Source organism: Urocitellus parryii, chromosome 11, assembly GCF_045843805.1.
Source record: "Urocitellus parryii isolate mUroPar1 chromosome 11, mUroPar1.hap1, whole genome shotgun sequence".
In the NCBI taxonomy this organism is placed as follows: Eukaryota; Metazoa; Chordata; class Mammalia; order Rodentia; family Sciuridae; genus Urocitellus; species Urocitellus parryii.
Genome location: NC_135541.1, coordinates 119,695,905 through 119,711,301, shown reverse-complemented (window position 1 = coordinate 119,711,301; position 15,397 = coordinate 119,695,905). Strand labels below are relative to the sequence as shown.

The 15,397-nt window shown below is 37.8% G+C and overlaps 1 protein-coding gene and 1 long non-coding RNA gene across 3 annotated transcripts in view; one reads left to right on the top strand and one right to left on the bottom strand.

The window, feature by feature from the left end:
• LOC144249213 (uncharacterized) overlaps positions 1-15,397 on the top strand; it is a 182,149-nt gene that overhangs the window by 16,483 nt on the left and 150,269 nt on the right. The gene's annotated exons all lie outside the window — the stretch shown is intronic.
• On the bottom strand, positions 1,191-15,131 carry LOC144249145 (rho GTPase-activating protein 29-like). Its single transcript, XM_077791334.1, has 8 exons — positions 15,041-15,131; positions 12,250-12,407; positions 11,373-11,561; positions 10,964-11,101; positions 7,657-7,889; positions 4,580-4,895; positions 4,338-4,446; positions 1,191-2,041 (listed from the first exon to the last, which is right to left on the bottom strand). The coding sequence occupies exons 1-8, from the start codon at positions 15,129-15,131 to the stop codon at positions 1,191-1,193; spliced, it is 2,085 nt and encodes a 694-aa protein (XP_077647460.1).

The following is a 15,397-nucleotide window of genomic DNA, read 5'->3' as shown; positions in this document are numbered from 1 at the left end:
GTATTGAAGTGCATTTTCTTTCTACAATTGTGTTAATTACCATATGTAAAAATTAACAAGTAGAATGCTAGTAAACACAGATTGGCAAGCTTTAAGGCCATTATGTAAATATTAAAAAAGTTATATGAATTGCCAATGCTTCCATACATGCTATAATAACACAAGTGGTCAAAGATGCACTAGAACATTATGTGGGAAAAATATATATTCATACCCAATCAAGTTTTTCAGGCACTTGCATTCAGAAGCATTTTATGAATCAGCACAAGGTTTGCTCCAAAATAAAGCTCACTTTTCCCTACTGCCCCTATTTGTTGAGAACAATATTATATATTAAAGATGCATTTACATGAAACATTTTATAGAGAAAATTATTTTAAATTTAAAATTATAATACTTATTTTATGCATAACTTCAAAAACACAGAATTTAAAGACAATATCAGTGAGCACTATCATTCTATATGACTAAAACACTACCATTCTATATGACTAGCAAAGACAATACAAGGCCAAAAGGCAAAATATACACTTTGGCAATTTTATGCATAACTTCAAAAACACAGAATTTAAAGACAATACCAGTGAGCACTATCATTCTATATGACTAAAACACTACCATTCTATATGACTAGCAAAGACAATACAAGGCCAAAAGGAAAAATATAAACTTTGGCAATTTTATGCACAACTTCAAAAACACAGAATTTAAAGACAATACCAGTGAGCACTATCATTCTATATGACTAAAACACTACCATTCTATATGACTAGCAAAGACAATACAAGGCCAAAAGGAAAAATACAAACTTTGGCAATTTTATGCACAACTTCAAAAACACAGAATTTAAAGACAATACCTGTGAGCACTATCATTCTATATGACTAAAACACTACCATTCTATATGACTAGCAAAGACAATACAAGGCCAAAAGGCAAAATATAAACTTTGGCAATTTTATGCACAACTTCAAAAACACAGAATTTAAAGACAATACCAGTGAGCACTATCATTCTATATGACTAAAACACTACCATTCTATATGACTAGCAAAGACAATACAAGCCCAAAAGGCAAAATATATACTTTGGCAATCCTAAACAAAAGGGGTTCTGTTACAATATTCTTTCATAAAATAAACAAAATGCATAAAAATGAAACAAGAAAAAGAAAAACTGAATTTTGACAACTACACAAACTGTGGCATTTCAAATTCAAGGTCTTGTAACTCTTCCATTAGTTTGAGCCCAAGTCCCTGGCAGATTGGATTCATGTCAGGTAGGCCGATCTCCTCAGATTTCTCTTTATGCTCAGCAGCTGGCTTCAAAGCATAAGCTGATGTGCTGTCTGCCTCTGGCACAGATTTCTCCACATGACTCAGGGGAGTAAGAGCTGTGCTAGGAGGCACTGCTGCTGAAGGTGAAGCTGGTCTCTCCTCAGTCCCCCTGACTTTGCTGGTTGGGGTAGGTGGTTTGTAAAATGTTGTCCCAAGATGGGGCTGCAGTATTCTGGGTGCTCTTGCAGGAGCAAGACGGTGAGAATGCGAGGACAGTCTCTCTGGTGCCTCTCTTGCTAAACTGGCTGGCGTGTTGGGCTCTGTGGCACCGTTGGAATGGTCACCACTCACCTGGATGCTCATTGTCACTTTTTCCTGGAGTACACTTGGCACAATCACTGCACTCGTGCCAGTTAAGTTCTTTGGTTCACTTTGTTGTCCCTGAGTTTTTTGTGGAATCTGCTGATCAAAACCATTAATTTGGGGGCCAAAACTAGTAGGTGTATCTTTTCTATTAAGTCCTTCAAAGGTAAGATTCTGGCCAAACTTGTCTGAATTGACAGTTCCCACATTTCTGCTGTTTTTCTCATTAGGGGAGCTTGCAAGATGGAACCTATCTACAGGCAAACAGAAACATCTCATCTTGGGGCTTGGCATAGGCCTCTGTATATCATTTGTTGTCACATCAGATTTCAGACTAAGTGGTTTCGTGGTTTTACACATATTGTCCATCTTTTGTGATGATGATTCAAGTTCTTTGTGATCTGAAAAAGAAGAGATTTTTTTTTTAACTTCATGAAGCTTGGTTAATTAGGAAGTGTGGTTATTTATGAATGGGCATTCTCTCAAACAACAGAGTCTTACATATTTTTTCCAACATTAGTTTCTCAGTCATCTATGCAGAGGAATTAAAAATCCATACAATATTAAAGGCACATTTTTAATTAAAGCATTACTTTTTAAAATTCATCTTAATAAAACAAATAGTCACAAAGCAAATAAAATTAAAAAAACACTTCTTGTAGCAACTTCTTTTAATATACTACCCATGAATGAATATTTTCTGTGTTAAGACTTTCCTGATTTCACCAGGCAGACAATGGTAACTCTAGAGCAGTAACACTATTCTGTACACCAACAAACGCCATGTCCTGAATCCCAAGGACTTTGCCTGTCACTTAATCTGCTTTCCAGTTACATTCTGTCCATACTGAGGGCAACACACCAGAGAGGACTTGGATGCTCTCCCAGCTGATCCACTAATACATGGTAACATCCTCTGGACAAAGGAAGGTTGAAGAGCGGTCAAAATTGCCATTGTGCTACTGGTCCTGGAGACTCCAGATTTACCTCCTTCTCTTTCTCCTCTCATCTGGTCCCAAGGCCCCTATTTTCTCACCTAGAACCATAGCATCTCTCACTCTAACTTTGCTGCATGTACCCCAGAAGCTCCTGTTGCTAGAAAGGTGCAGCCATCTGGCCATGATCCTCGACTCCCTGCTGAGAAACATCAGACAACTCTGTGTCTTGCCACTGGTCTGATGGCTTTCCAACAGCCCTGTTCATAGCCCACAGTCTCATCCCTGCCACCTGGTCCTTCTCCCGTATCCTTAGGCAGTGGTTTGCAGACAGGTGCACAGCAGCATCACTTGATGATGATCGCAGGTCATCATCTCATCTGACCTCCTTCTTCACCTGAGGCTGCTGGCCTCTCTTCCCTGGTTCCCAGGCACTGCTCATGTGATTTGCTGTCCTGGACCCTTCTTCACATTGATAGAAGGGAGCTGAGCCATTGTGGTTGGATGGCAACCACCAGAACATATTTACAGTCCTGCAGAACTTCTAGCACCACTTCTAGCTGCCTGGGTGCTGGCTCAGCTCCAGCTCCATTTCTGCCCTGGGCAAGCCTAGTGCACTAGCCCTACTTGCCTTCTTCTGTCAAGACAAACTCCTATGTGGAGATATGTTGGCAAGTGGTGTTAATGATCTTCTAAAGAAAAGGCTCAGAATTACCTGGTATGTAATGAAAATGTCAAATATTTTAAAATTATTTATTGTTATTACTATACCTACCTGGGAATCCAATTTCATTGGACAGAAAAAACAAGGTTACTTTTATAAAGAGAGAGGATGAGATTCAAACCCTGAATCAACAATAATTTAGGGACATGACCCTTGGCATTATTTACCTTCCTCAGACTGTTAGCCGTGGCTTAAAGGAGCCCAAGGTTCATAGCACAGAAGTGCTAATAAGATCAAATCATATAAATGGAATCAGTGAGTCCAGTGCTTTTCTTGGCAGAGAGGTAATGGACTGTCTTTGTTTTCAGACTTTCTCAGGCTACACTCATTGATATTTCATTAATTTTATATATCAAATTTAACATTTATGGCTATATATTGAAAAATTCAGATTTAGCTCTACTAAAGCAGTAACGAATGAAAGGTTTTCAACCCCCTTACCAGAAACCATTCACTGAAATAAAGTGATCAAAAAACAGTGAACAAAAAGACTGGAGCCAAGAAAATGGAAGACATGTGTGCTTAATGTGCTAAAGTTAGGCCACAGGTAAAGGGACATCAAAAAACTTTAGGAGTCTATTTTTTTGAGTTTCAGGAGTCCAGCTTTTTTCTGTTTTGACTTTAATTGATGACAAGGAAGTAAAGGTGAAAACAAATCTCAGAAAGAGAACAAAAATAATTTATGAATTTCAAGATATCTTTTTACAAGAAAGAAACAAAGGAAGATATTCATTTAAATCACATTCATTAAACTTTCTCAGTGGCTAGAAAAGTTAACTAATAAAACCTTGAAGTTTGAACTTACCTCAAATTAATATACCTTGTTTTTTTTTAAAGGATGAGTATTGTAGATGGACACAATATTTTATCTTTATTTATTTGTTTTATATGGTACTGAGGATCCAACTCATGGCCTCACACATGCCAAGGCAAGCGTTTTACCACTGAGCTACAAGTCCAACTCTCACCTTGGTTTTTAATCACGAGTTCTTGGCAAGGCTTGAAATATGCAAAGATATATGGTACATGACCACTCACCAATGACACATGCATCCCATTTTTCCAATGCATTTTGCTTGCATTCTGATTCCTCAAATGATGTAGCCAATTCATAATTTTTAATTTCAATATCTGCAGTGTGGATATCCTATTGATACAAGAAAAGTTGTAAACTAAAAGCGAAACACATCTCAAAAACAAACAGTTCAAAGACTATTAATTTGTTAACATATACATACACATCACATATTTAATCCAATTCTGTAATGGTCAAAACTCACTTGCTTTGTAGAAAAATATTGTGACTTTGTGGAATTTTCTGTTGATATTAGGTGTTTGGAAGGAGGGCTTTTATCCATCCAAGGTGCAACAACATCAGTACTGGATGAAACATTTTGTGGCTCTAGGGACCCATCGAAGATCATCTGTGCATTGGTAATTAGGAACTCTACTAACAGGGCCTGGTTGGCATATGCAACAAGAGAGGAGGAGATGGTACCAGGAGTGGTTGTAGGCCTGGGCCTCATCAGACAGGGTCCAAATACCACCCCTAAGTTTTTTGAGTTCATCAGGTTGTCTTCGGAATGGTCTACAACCCTGAAAAGAAGAACACATAAAGTGTATGAGATTTGCCTAATAGATGTCCTTAATGGTAGTTTACTATGACTTGAGAAGGGTGGAGAAAACTCGGGCTATAGAAGACTACAAAACATTTGTCAAGGGTCAAGGTTGGTGGGTCTAGGGAAAGAATCCTTTGTTTCATTATGATACTTACCACACACCAAACTGAGTTTCAGAGTACTATTTTAGGATAAAATGCATGTAAGTAGAAGGAACTACTGAACTCAGTAGCAGAAGGAAGAAAAACACCTCTAAAAATTGCTCCATCTTTGTATGTGGGATATATTCCCCGTTTCTTATACTGGAATCAGAAACATCACTGTCAATTTCTCTCTCACTGCCCAGTTAGTTTTCTTTTTTTAAAAAAATAATTTTTACGTAGAGATGGACACAATATTTTATTTATTTATTTTTATGCAGTGCTGAGTATCAAACCTAGTGTCTCCCATGTGCTAGGCAAGTGTTCTATCACCAGCCACACTCCCAGCTGCCCACAGCTAGTTTTCTAGCCCAAATGATTCTCTCTCCTGAACATCTCTCTGTTCTATTGCCACTATCAATGTTCTGGTTTTACTTCAAACACTCTCAGCTTGTTATTTCTATGACTATCTAAGGAAATCTGTCTCTGCCTGGTTTAGCTATCAGGATGATACTAGATTCATCTGTGGGTAAAAAAGCTGTGATATATATATGTGTATATATATATATATATCTCACAGCTTTATATATATATATATATATAGTGAAAGGGGTAGTTTTCCTATTTGTTTTTCAGAGGATTCATCACTGATGTATAGAAATGCATTTGATTTATGGGTATTAATTTTGTATCCTGCTACTTTGCCAAATTCATTGATTATTTTAGAAGTTTTCTGGTGGAGTTTTTTGGATTCTCCAAGTGTAAAATTATGTAGTTGGCAAAGAATGATAATTTGAGTTCTTCTTTTCCTATTTGTATTCCCTTGAATTTCTTTCATCTAATTGCTCTGGCTAGAGTGGCAAGGATTATGTTGAACAATTTTTAGATGGAATGCTTCCATTTTTCTTCATTTAGAATGATGTTAGCCTTAGGTTTAGCAGAGAGAGCTTTTACTATGTTGAGGTATATTCCTACTACCCCTAGTTTTTCTAATGTTTTGAACATGAAAAGGTACTGTATTTTGTCAAATGCTTTCTCTGCATCAATTGATGTAATCATAGGATTCTTCTCTTTAAGTTTATTGATGTGATGAATTACATTTATTGATTTCTGTATGTCGAACCCATCTTTCATCCCTGAAGTACACAACTTGATCATGGAGCATTGCTTTTTTTCATATGTTTTCGTATGTGATTTGCCAGAATTTTATTGAGAATTTTTGCATCTATGTTCATCGGGGATATGGGTCTCAAATTTTCTTTCCTTGATGTGTCTCTGGCTGGTTTGGTTATCAGGGTGATACTAGCTTCACAGAATGAGTTTGGAAGGGTTTCCTCCTTTTGTATTTCATGGAATAATTTGAAGCCCTTCAAGATATGAATAGTTTAAAAAACTGTGGTATATATACACAATGGACTATTAGCATTACAAGAGAATAAAATAATGGCATTTACAGGTAAATGGATGGGGTTCATGAATATCATGAAGTAAGCCAATCCCCCAAAATCAAAGGCCAAAATTCTCTCTGATAAATAAATGTTGATACATAATTGGGTCTCTGGGGATGGAGGAACATTGATTGGGCTCAAGAGAGGGAAGGAAGAGGAGGGGTATGGGGTATGAATGATGGTGGAATGAGACGAACATCATTACCCTAAGTTCATGTATGATGGCACATGTGGTATGACTCTACATCATGTACAGAGAAATGAAAATTTGTGCTCCATTTGTGTACAATGGATTGAAAAACATTCTGCTGTCATTTATAACTGATTTGAACTAATAAATTTTTAAAATTTTTAATTTAATTTATTTATTTGTATGTGGGGCTGCGGTTCGAACCTAGGACCTTGCACATGCTCTACTGCTGAGCCACAGTTCCAGCCACAAAAATAAATTTAAAAAAAATTAAAAAAGGAGATCTTAATTGCTGTCAGAAAGGTCTAGCTGGCAAATCTGAATATGCGAAATTCCTGATTCCAAGTTCTTTAGTGGGTATAGAAACAACATGGTCAACTCATCTGCCAGGTTCGTAAGATTTTTTATCAAGTCTCTGGGAAGAGTAGCACAGTTCCTGCTACTGCTTGCTATATTGTAGCTTAATGAAATCAGATTTTCCAAATGCAAAATGCTTTCTTGTGTCTCCATGTCTGTTTCTCTCTGCCTCGTATGCTCTTCTGCACATTCTCTACCAAATCATCATGCAGTTCTTAAAGTTGAACTCAAGGGCATTTGCCTCTTCTGCTCTATCTCTACCCCCAAAACTTCCTCTGCATGCCTACAAGCTGTGCACAGCTACTAGAAAAAGGAGGATGGTGAACTGTGGGTTATATACAGATCTGTAACCCAAGAGGATAAGCCCAAATAGCAGAAAACCTATGTTTCCATCCTAGTTTCACCAGCCAGAGCCTGGCACACAGGAAGCATCTGAGGGCACCATGTTTGCTGCATGAAAATATATTCAATGTATCCCTCTCTCAACACATAATAAGAAGATCCTAAAAATCATTTTGAAAATCATAACACAACAATATAAATGTACTGAATACTATTGCCCTGTTCAATTAAAAATGGCTAAGATGGTATAAAAATTCTTACCTCTTAAGATGGATGATAAGGTAACGTAGAGTGTTAAAATTGGACGGTGGCAATTTTCTTAGAAGGTCCTTGGTTTTGAGAAGAATTTGGTTGATTTCCATACCCATATTTGGAGATGTGTTGTCTTCAGAGTCGTCCCTTTTGTTGTCCTGTTCTTGGTTAATATGTTGGATGATATTTGCAAGCTCCATAAATTCCTGGTACCATTGGAATAAAACCAATGGTTCTGGTAGCTAAAGAAACAAAATTATATTAAAAATACCTTTGGGCTGAGGTTGTGGCTCAGAGGTAGAGTGTTTGCCTAGCACATGCGGGGACCTGGGTTTGATCCTCAGCACCACATAAAAATTAATAAATAAAATAAAGGTATTGCATCCCGCTACAACCAAAAAATAAATATTTTGAAAAAATCTTCTGCCTGTTTTCTTTGTTAAAGTCAACTATAAGTGAGAGTTACTCAATTAATTTAGCATGTCCCTTTAGATTAACAAAATCTAAAGTCAATCTGTATTTATTGATATCTCTTTCAGTACTGGAGATTGAACCTAGGACCTCAAGCATGCTATGCAAGCACTCTAGTACTGAGCTTCATCCCTGCCCATAAAATAAAAAATATATGTTTGGCAGAGAAGTGACTTAGAAAGCAAATCAAAATCTTGACTATAAATTATATTTATGTTAATAACAAATTAATAGATAATGAGTGAAATTCTAAACTTTAAATGAAGTTGAAGCTTTAAGCTTCATTATGGGATTTTAAAACTCTTCATCTCTATCCTAAACACATTATATTCACATCTGCCCCCCAAATAGCATAATCTTCAGCTGTTTTACTGGAATAAACATAGAATAGTGAACAAAATCTATAAAATGAATCAGAAACCCATGGATTTTATGAGTAAGGGGTAAAAATATCAAAGTGCTAAAGAGCACAGATTTTACTTGGGCAAGAATGAAGATTAGCACAAGATAATATGACCTACAAAAACATACTGTCGCCATCTCATGAAACTTTAAAAGAGGCTGATTTGCCATGAATAGATCAAAAAAAGAAGTTCTTACAACAAATATCCACTGCCATAATGAATTTCAATGTTTCTACTGATCTACAATAGAAAATTCAGTGAACTGTTAGCTACCTGATGTCCTATAATATCTGTGGGAAGTGAAGGTGTTGCCCTGTGATCAGTTTCTATCTTCACCTGTTGGAGCTTTAGGTCAATGAGTCAGATAAAGGCTACTCTCTTAACACTATTGCAAGAATTGAGCACACTTTCCCAAATGAAAGTCTTAGACATACAAAATTCCTCAACAGAATGCAAGTTTATTGTACTGGACCCAATTCATCTCCTCTCCCTAACTGACTAAACAAGATTAAGGATGACACATTATGAGACTTCCAGTCATTCAAAGGTATCCACCTCCATTTCTCAGTTGAGGGGTCTGTAGAATGTGATTAAAGGGTTATCAATGCTTTCCTGGGCTAACTTTGTAGATCAAGCAATGTATACTTAATTTCTTTCCCTCCTGAAATTCCACTAAAATACAGTAGGCTCATAAGGACTAGGAAAATAGAGAAAACAAAAAGCAACAATTCACAAGTAGAAGAGCAGATGAATAAGTCCTGATGCAGCATTTCCAAGAGAACTGACCCTTTGTCACTCAACATGTTTTTCAGAATCCTAAAGGGACATGGAAAATCATTACCAGGTCCTCTGATCTTGGGTTAGGTTGCAGGTGGGCCAGCTGAGAAAGCTTAGCTCTCTATAGAATCCTATCTCCACTCCATGTACTAGGGCAATCTCCTTCCTAAAGCTCTGGGAATTTTTTCTCTGGGCAATGGGATACAGAGGCTCTCTGAATCGAGGCATTGCCAAATATAAGGAACAGAGAGGTAACTGTCTTCCAATGGGGATATGATTGCTATATGCACACTGAAAGCACAGATCCTACAGTCTTAGTAACCCTGGCTCCCACGGTATTGGTACTGTATCTCTAGGCAAGGAAAAAAACCTTTCCTAGGGGACTGGGGCTGTGGCTCATGGTAGTGCACTCATCTGGCATGTGTGAGGCACTAGGGTTGATCCTCAGCCCCACATAAAAATAAATAAATAAATTAAAAGTATTGTGTCCATCTAGAATTAAAAAAAAATGCCTTCCCAAGAAGATCACACCAGTCCCAGAACAGGGAACTAGACATGCAATTAGGCACATACCAAACAGTCCATCTAGACCACTTTATAGTAAAGTTCAAAGTTTTTAAAAAGCCTTGATGTGTTCAAGTGCTTCCAAAGTGATTTCAAGTCCAAACTCTAATATATCTAGGCACCATGAAAGACAAAAATCAAAATGGGTAGAAAAAGAACAAATTGAAGGTGTAAAATGATGCTATCGATATGCTGTCAACTAGTCAGATATGGAGAAAGAGCACTGGAAATGCAGCTGATCTAAATTGAGATGTGCACTAAATGAAAAATAGACACCAGATTTCAAAGAAGAAGAGCTGCAATACAAATAAATAAATAAACAAAATACCTCATAATTTGAAAAACTAGATATTCAAATTGTTCAATGATATATTAAAAATCACTTCACTTCATTTTTAATTTTTATGTTGCTATAGAAAATTTAATGTTATATATGAGGGTCACATTGTATTTCTACAGAGGTTAGAGTCCAAATAGAGAAAAGAACCCTTAATGAGAAAAATCTATGAATATCCACAATAAAAGAGCATCATATAATCATTTAAAAAACGTTATCAAAAGAATAGAAAATCAGACTTCTTGAATATTAAAACATGATCTCAGAAATGGAATACTTTACTTATTCAAGAAGAAAAAGACAAGGAACTGTCTTAGAAATTTTTTGAAGAAAAAAAGAACAATAAAGAAAAGGTAAGGGAATTGGAGTACATGTATGCTTGCCAAGCAAGTGCAAGACCCTGAATTTTTAATCCCCATGAGTACAAATAACAAATTTATAAATATTTATATATGTGTTTGTGTATGTTCACACACACACATCTCCAAACAAGAGCTTCAAGTGCAAATTACAAAGACAGTTGGTGGGTGGGAGAATGGCAATAAAAATCAAGAAAAGTTCCAAGAACTAAAGTGCTCACAACTGACGGAGCTCATGGAGTGGCCAGAATACTGGATGGAAATATATCCACATCAAAATACATCATTATAAAATCTTAGAATAATGAGGGGGGTGATGACATAGTCTATACCAATGAAAAATATGAAATATAAAATATTTTTGCTCTTTGCATTTGATGGTAGGTTTAGAATAAAACTTTAACCTGTTGAAGGTAGTATTTTAACACGTCACATATGTCATGTGAAGAAAATTGGGACAGATCTACTAAATGCCTTCCGTTTTCCAGGGCTTGACACAGCATTGCCATTTTTGCCTTGTTGCCACTGACTCGATAAATTCCCTTGAAGAGAAAAGAAAAACAGAATGCAATATTTTACTTTAGTACAAAGGGCTAAATGCAGACATGTAGACAGAGTGGATGTATCTCCTTCAATTTTTATTAGTATTTAGAAAATACTAGTTGAAGTTAAATAAATTAACCTTTTCCAAATAAATGTGAATAAATTTAGTTATTACAAATGGAGAGTGCTGATTTTCTGAAAGTCTCTTTTTCATTAAAACAAATCACAAAGGCATTTATGTTTTTAGAGTTTTAAGAGTGAACAACATACCTGTAAACACAAGGCAGTCTTTTCAATTTCTAAAATACACATTTTGATTATGAAAGGAATGCCATCTGGCTCCTTTTTGGCAACACAGGACAATTCTTCTCCAAATAAGTGCATTTTCCCCGGAAGTTTCCGATGTCCGCAAACGATGGTTAAGTTTGCCATGCATTTTTTATGGCAGACAAGAAGACACTATAAGAAAATGATATTTGAAAATGATTGACTCACCTTAAAATTATTCACAACTAAGAAAATTACAGGCAGACTAATAACGACAAAAATAAGTTGAAAAGTACTACTTGTGGTTTGTGAATTACATTTAACAGCAAAACAAAGTAGAGAACTATAGAAATAAACTGTGGGACTTTATTAAAAATGTATTGGCAAGCCAGGTGTGATGGCATATGCCCATGATTCCAGCTACTTGAGAGTTGAAACAGGAATTTCACAAGTTGAAGGCCAGACCAATCTAGCAAGAACCCATTTCAAAACACAATTTTAAGAAAGGGTGGATGGGCTGGGGATATGGCTCAAGCAGTAATGCACTCGCCTGGTGTGCGCAGGTCACTGGGTTCCATCCTCAGCACTACTTAAAAATAAAATTAAAAAAAAGATATTGTGTCCATCGAAAAATGAAAAATAAATATTAAAAAAACTCTCTCTCTCTCTCTCTCTCTCTCTCTCTCTCTCTCTCTCTTTCTCTTCTTTCTGTCTCTCTAAAAATATGGCATGTGAAAGACCCTGAATTTAGTTCCCAGGTGTACAGACAACATATTTATATGTGTGTTTGTGTGTGGACACATACATCTCCAAATAAGTAAAATCATAACAAAAAAGTATATAGCAAAAGAAAAAAATTGTGATTCCAAAAAGATCTTACCTCTTCGCATTTAAAACCTCGAAATAGGACAATGCGTTCACAGTATATACATCTTGCAGGAAATCTCCATTTTCTGAACTTATGGGTGGTAGCTGCTTTTGCCATTAATGATTGCTGAAATGTTCCAAGGGAGCAGGGTCCTAACAACAGAAATGTTCCTATGTAAGAAGGGTAAAGGACAAAAACATATACCACATGATATTGTACTTGGAATAATTTTTAGACTTTGAAATTATTTATATATTACAAAAAGCTATTATTTTGCATTTCTAACATAAAAAAGCATCTCATTTATTGGTCTCTTATAAAAGACACATTTTTTTTCTTTTTTAATTTACTTATGACAGTGGAATGCATTACAATTCATATTACACATATAGAGCACAATAGTTCACATCTCTGGTCATATACAAAGTCTATTCATACCAATTCGTGTCTTCATACATGTATTTGGCATAATGATGACCTTCTCATTCCACCATCATTTCTAACCCCATGGTCTCTCCCTTCCCCTCCCACCCCTCTGCTCCAGAGGCCTCCCTTGTTCCCCCTCCCTACCCCACTATGAATCAGCCTCCTTATATCAGAGAGAACATTTGGCATTTGTTTCTTTGGGCTTGCCTAGCTTCACTGAGCATTATCTTCTCCAACACCATCCATTTATCTGCAAATGCCATGATTTTATTTTTTTTTATTGCCAAGTATATAGGATTTTGGAAGAACCCTGCACGTTTTTATGCAGAAATTAATAAGTTGATTCTGAAGTTTATATGGGTCATTTCCTTATCAGGTCATAATAAAGACAATTAATAAAACACATACCACTTTCCACAGAAAAGACCAAAATGTGCTCCCAACCTTTATCAATCCCCTGGATTCTTTACACACATGAATTATCTTTATGTGTGTGGCTCATCACCATGATGAAAGTGAATGGGAATTTAAAAAGAAACAGCAAAACAAATACTCTTCAAAACTTGAAAGTAGAGCTATTGTCTGTGACTTGTTGTCTCAAATCAAGTGGTTCTGACTTGATTTGAGACACCTGCACATTCTGGCCACCTACAGAGCTCTCTTTTAGATTCCTCAGTGGCTCTGAGCACATGGCTGCACTGTCAAAGCAGTGAGATCCTGGTAGACATTAGAGATAACCAGAAATTCTGTGCAGAAAGCCTCCCCACTTCTTTGCTTATTCAAGTTACCCTTTACTTTCAAGCTCACACAGAAATATCACTTCATTCCCTCCATTGAAAATGATCATTCTTTGTCTCTAGTTTTTGGTTATTGTATTCTGCCACTCATTAAATGGAAAGGTTCTACAGGGACTCTGTCTAGCATAAAGTGAGATCCTGCTAAATTTTCAGAGTGAATGCTGAATCAATTATGATAGAAAGGAATCAAAATCCTTCCAGAATCCCTTCTAAGAATCATCTTTGTTCACTGGTAGTACTAACCCCCTGGGACCAAGAGCAGTTGTAAATGCCCAGATTCCTAGGTCAAGGGCTTTTACAGGTGGGAGGTGAAGGCGATGATAATTGAGAGGTTGTTCTATTTTCTGGAGTGTGGAGTGGGCTGGTGTTACCCTACATTCACTGAACAGTGATTCTTCAACTCAGCCAAACTTCAATATCCTGCCAACTTGGAGGGGGTGAAACTTTTCTACCTGGGCCCATTGGGCTTTCTTCCAACTCAAGTCTGAAAGGTTTTGTCAAAATCATGAGACCAGAGCTATAGGTATTGTCAACCTAATGAGGCTTAAGTGTCACTGTTCCTCACTTGCACAGTTCTTACAATAAGGTAGCATTTCTAAGTAGGCATTTCTGGCAAACTGCTTAAAGAACACACTGGGGCAGGGGGAGGATCTCAATTTCAACGACACACATGTATACATGTATAATGTGCTGTGATTTATTTACTCATCCTAAATACTCACCTTCACATCTAATTTTGAATTCTTTTTCATGAAGAGGGAGACCCCTACACCCAAACTCAATAAGGAGGTGAAGTGAACCCAAAGAGGAAAAGAACAAAACTGATATAGAACAAAAAGCTGCCTGCTGTTTAGAAATGGTCTTGGAATATTCACAAAACCCCTAACACTCCTCCCTTCCCCCCAAAGATCCAAAGAACTCAGTGGATGTCAAAGATCCAAATGACTCAGTGTGGAACCCTCTCCTTGGTCTCTAGGCAGGGACAGTAGTGAAAAAGTGAAATAAACCAGCACCTGTCTGACTCAAAGAAAAGGACAGTCCTGGTCCACTTGGTTTCCACAGAAGGGGGGCGACCTTTGGAACACCAGATTTTTGTCACCCACAGGGTCTTGGGGCATCCTGGCCACATACTCACAGGGACATACTCTCCTTGTAGAAGTTGGGATCTCCCAGCTTATCAATTCCAATTTACACCCTAACTTTGTGTGCTAAGGTCATGGGTGAAAATGGTGAATGGAAACAGAAGGGGCAGTAATAAGGGAAGGACAGAGAAGAGGTAGGATAGAGATCCAACAGAGGAGGCCCTCAGAAAGAAAGGCAAGGAGGCTGTCCCTGCACCTTTAGGCCCCCCTTCCCTCCCCAAAGTACTCATCAACCAAGGCCTAGATGAGGTGAAGTGGGTAAAGAAAAGTAAAAAGGGAACAGCACGTTTTAGTTATCTCTACCTAGGTGCTCATCAGAATGAAATTTCAGGAAATGTCAAGACACTTACAAAAAGATCCCAGTGGGAAAGAGGATTGTGAAGACCCGAAAACCAAGAAGGAAAAGTCAAGTTAACCCATGAGTATCCTGAGTATCACGGGTATCGCTCTGGTCCGCAGCTGCCGCAGCGTCCTCGTCCTGCTCCAACTGCTCACTGATCACCAAGGACCACAGTGTTCCGGTTCCCATAGTGCCCGCTGCTGACGTCTACCGCTCCTGGGCGCCCATCTCAAGGTTCCATCCCCCGGGAGACCCCGCCCCGCCCGCAGCTGCCTCCCCTGCGGGACTCCCACTTCACCCTATGGCCGTCCTGACCCTAGATGGCAACTGGTCAGCAGCCATCTCTGCAGTCCCCAGCCCAATGCAGCGCCAGAGCGACCACCTCCATCCCACACTCATCCCCCCGCTTCCTCCAGCGTCCAGGACTCAGACTCCCGCCTAATGCATGGGGAGAG

Bases quoted from the DNA above. Each gene is read 5' to 3' on its own strand.
- LOC144249145 (XM_077791334.1), bottom strand. From the start codon at position 15,131: ATGGGAACCGGAACACTGTGGTCCTTGGTGATCAGTGAGCAGTTGGAG. The intron at 11,562-12,249 runs GTAAGATCTTTT...ATTTTCTTATAG, and splicing joins GAGGTTTTAAATGCGAAGAG to TGTCTTCTTGTCTGCCATAA. The intron at 4,447-4,579 runs GTGAGTTTTGAC...TTGTATCAATAG, and splicing joins AATATTTTTCTACAAAGCAA to GATATCCACACTGCAGATAT.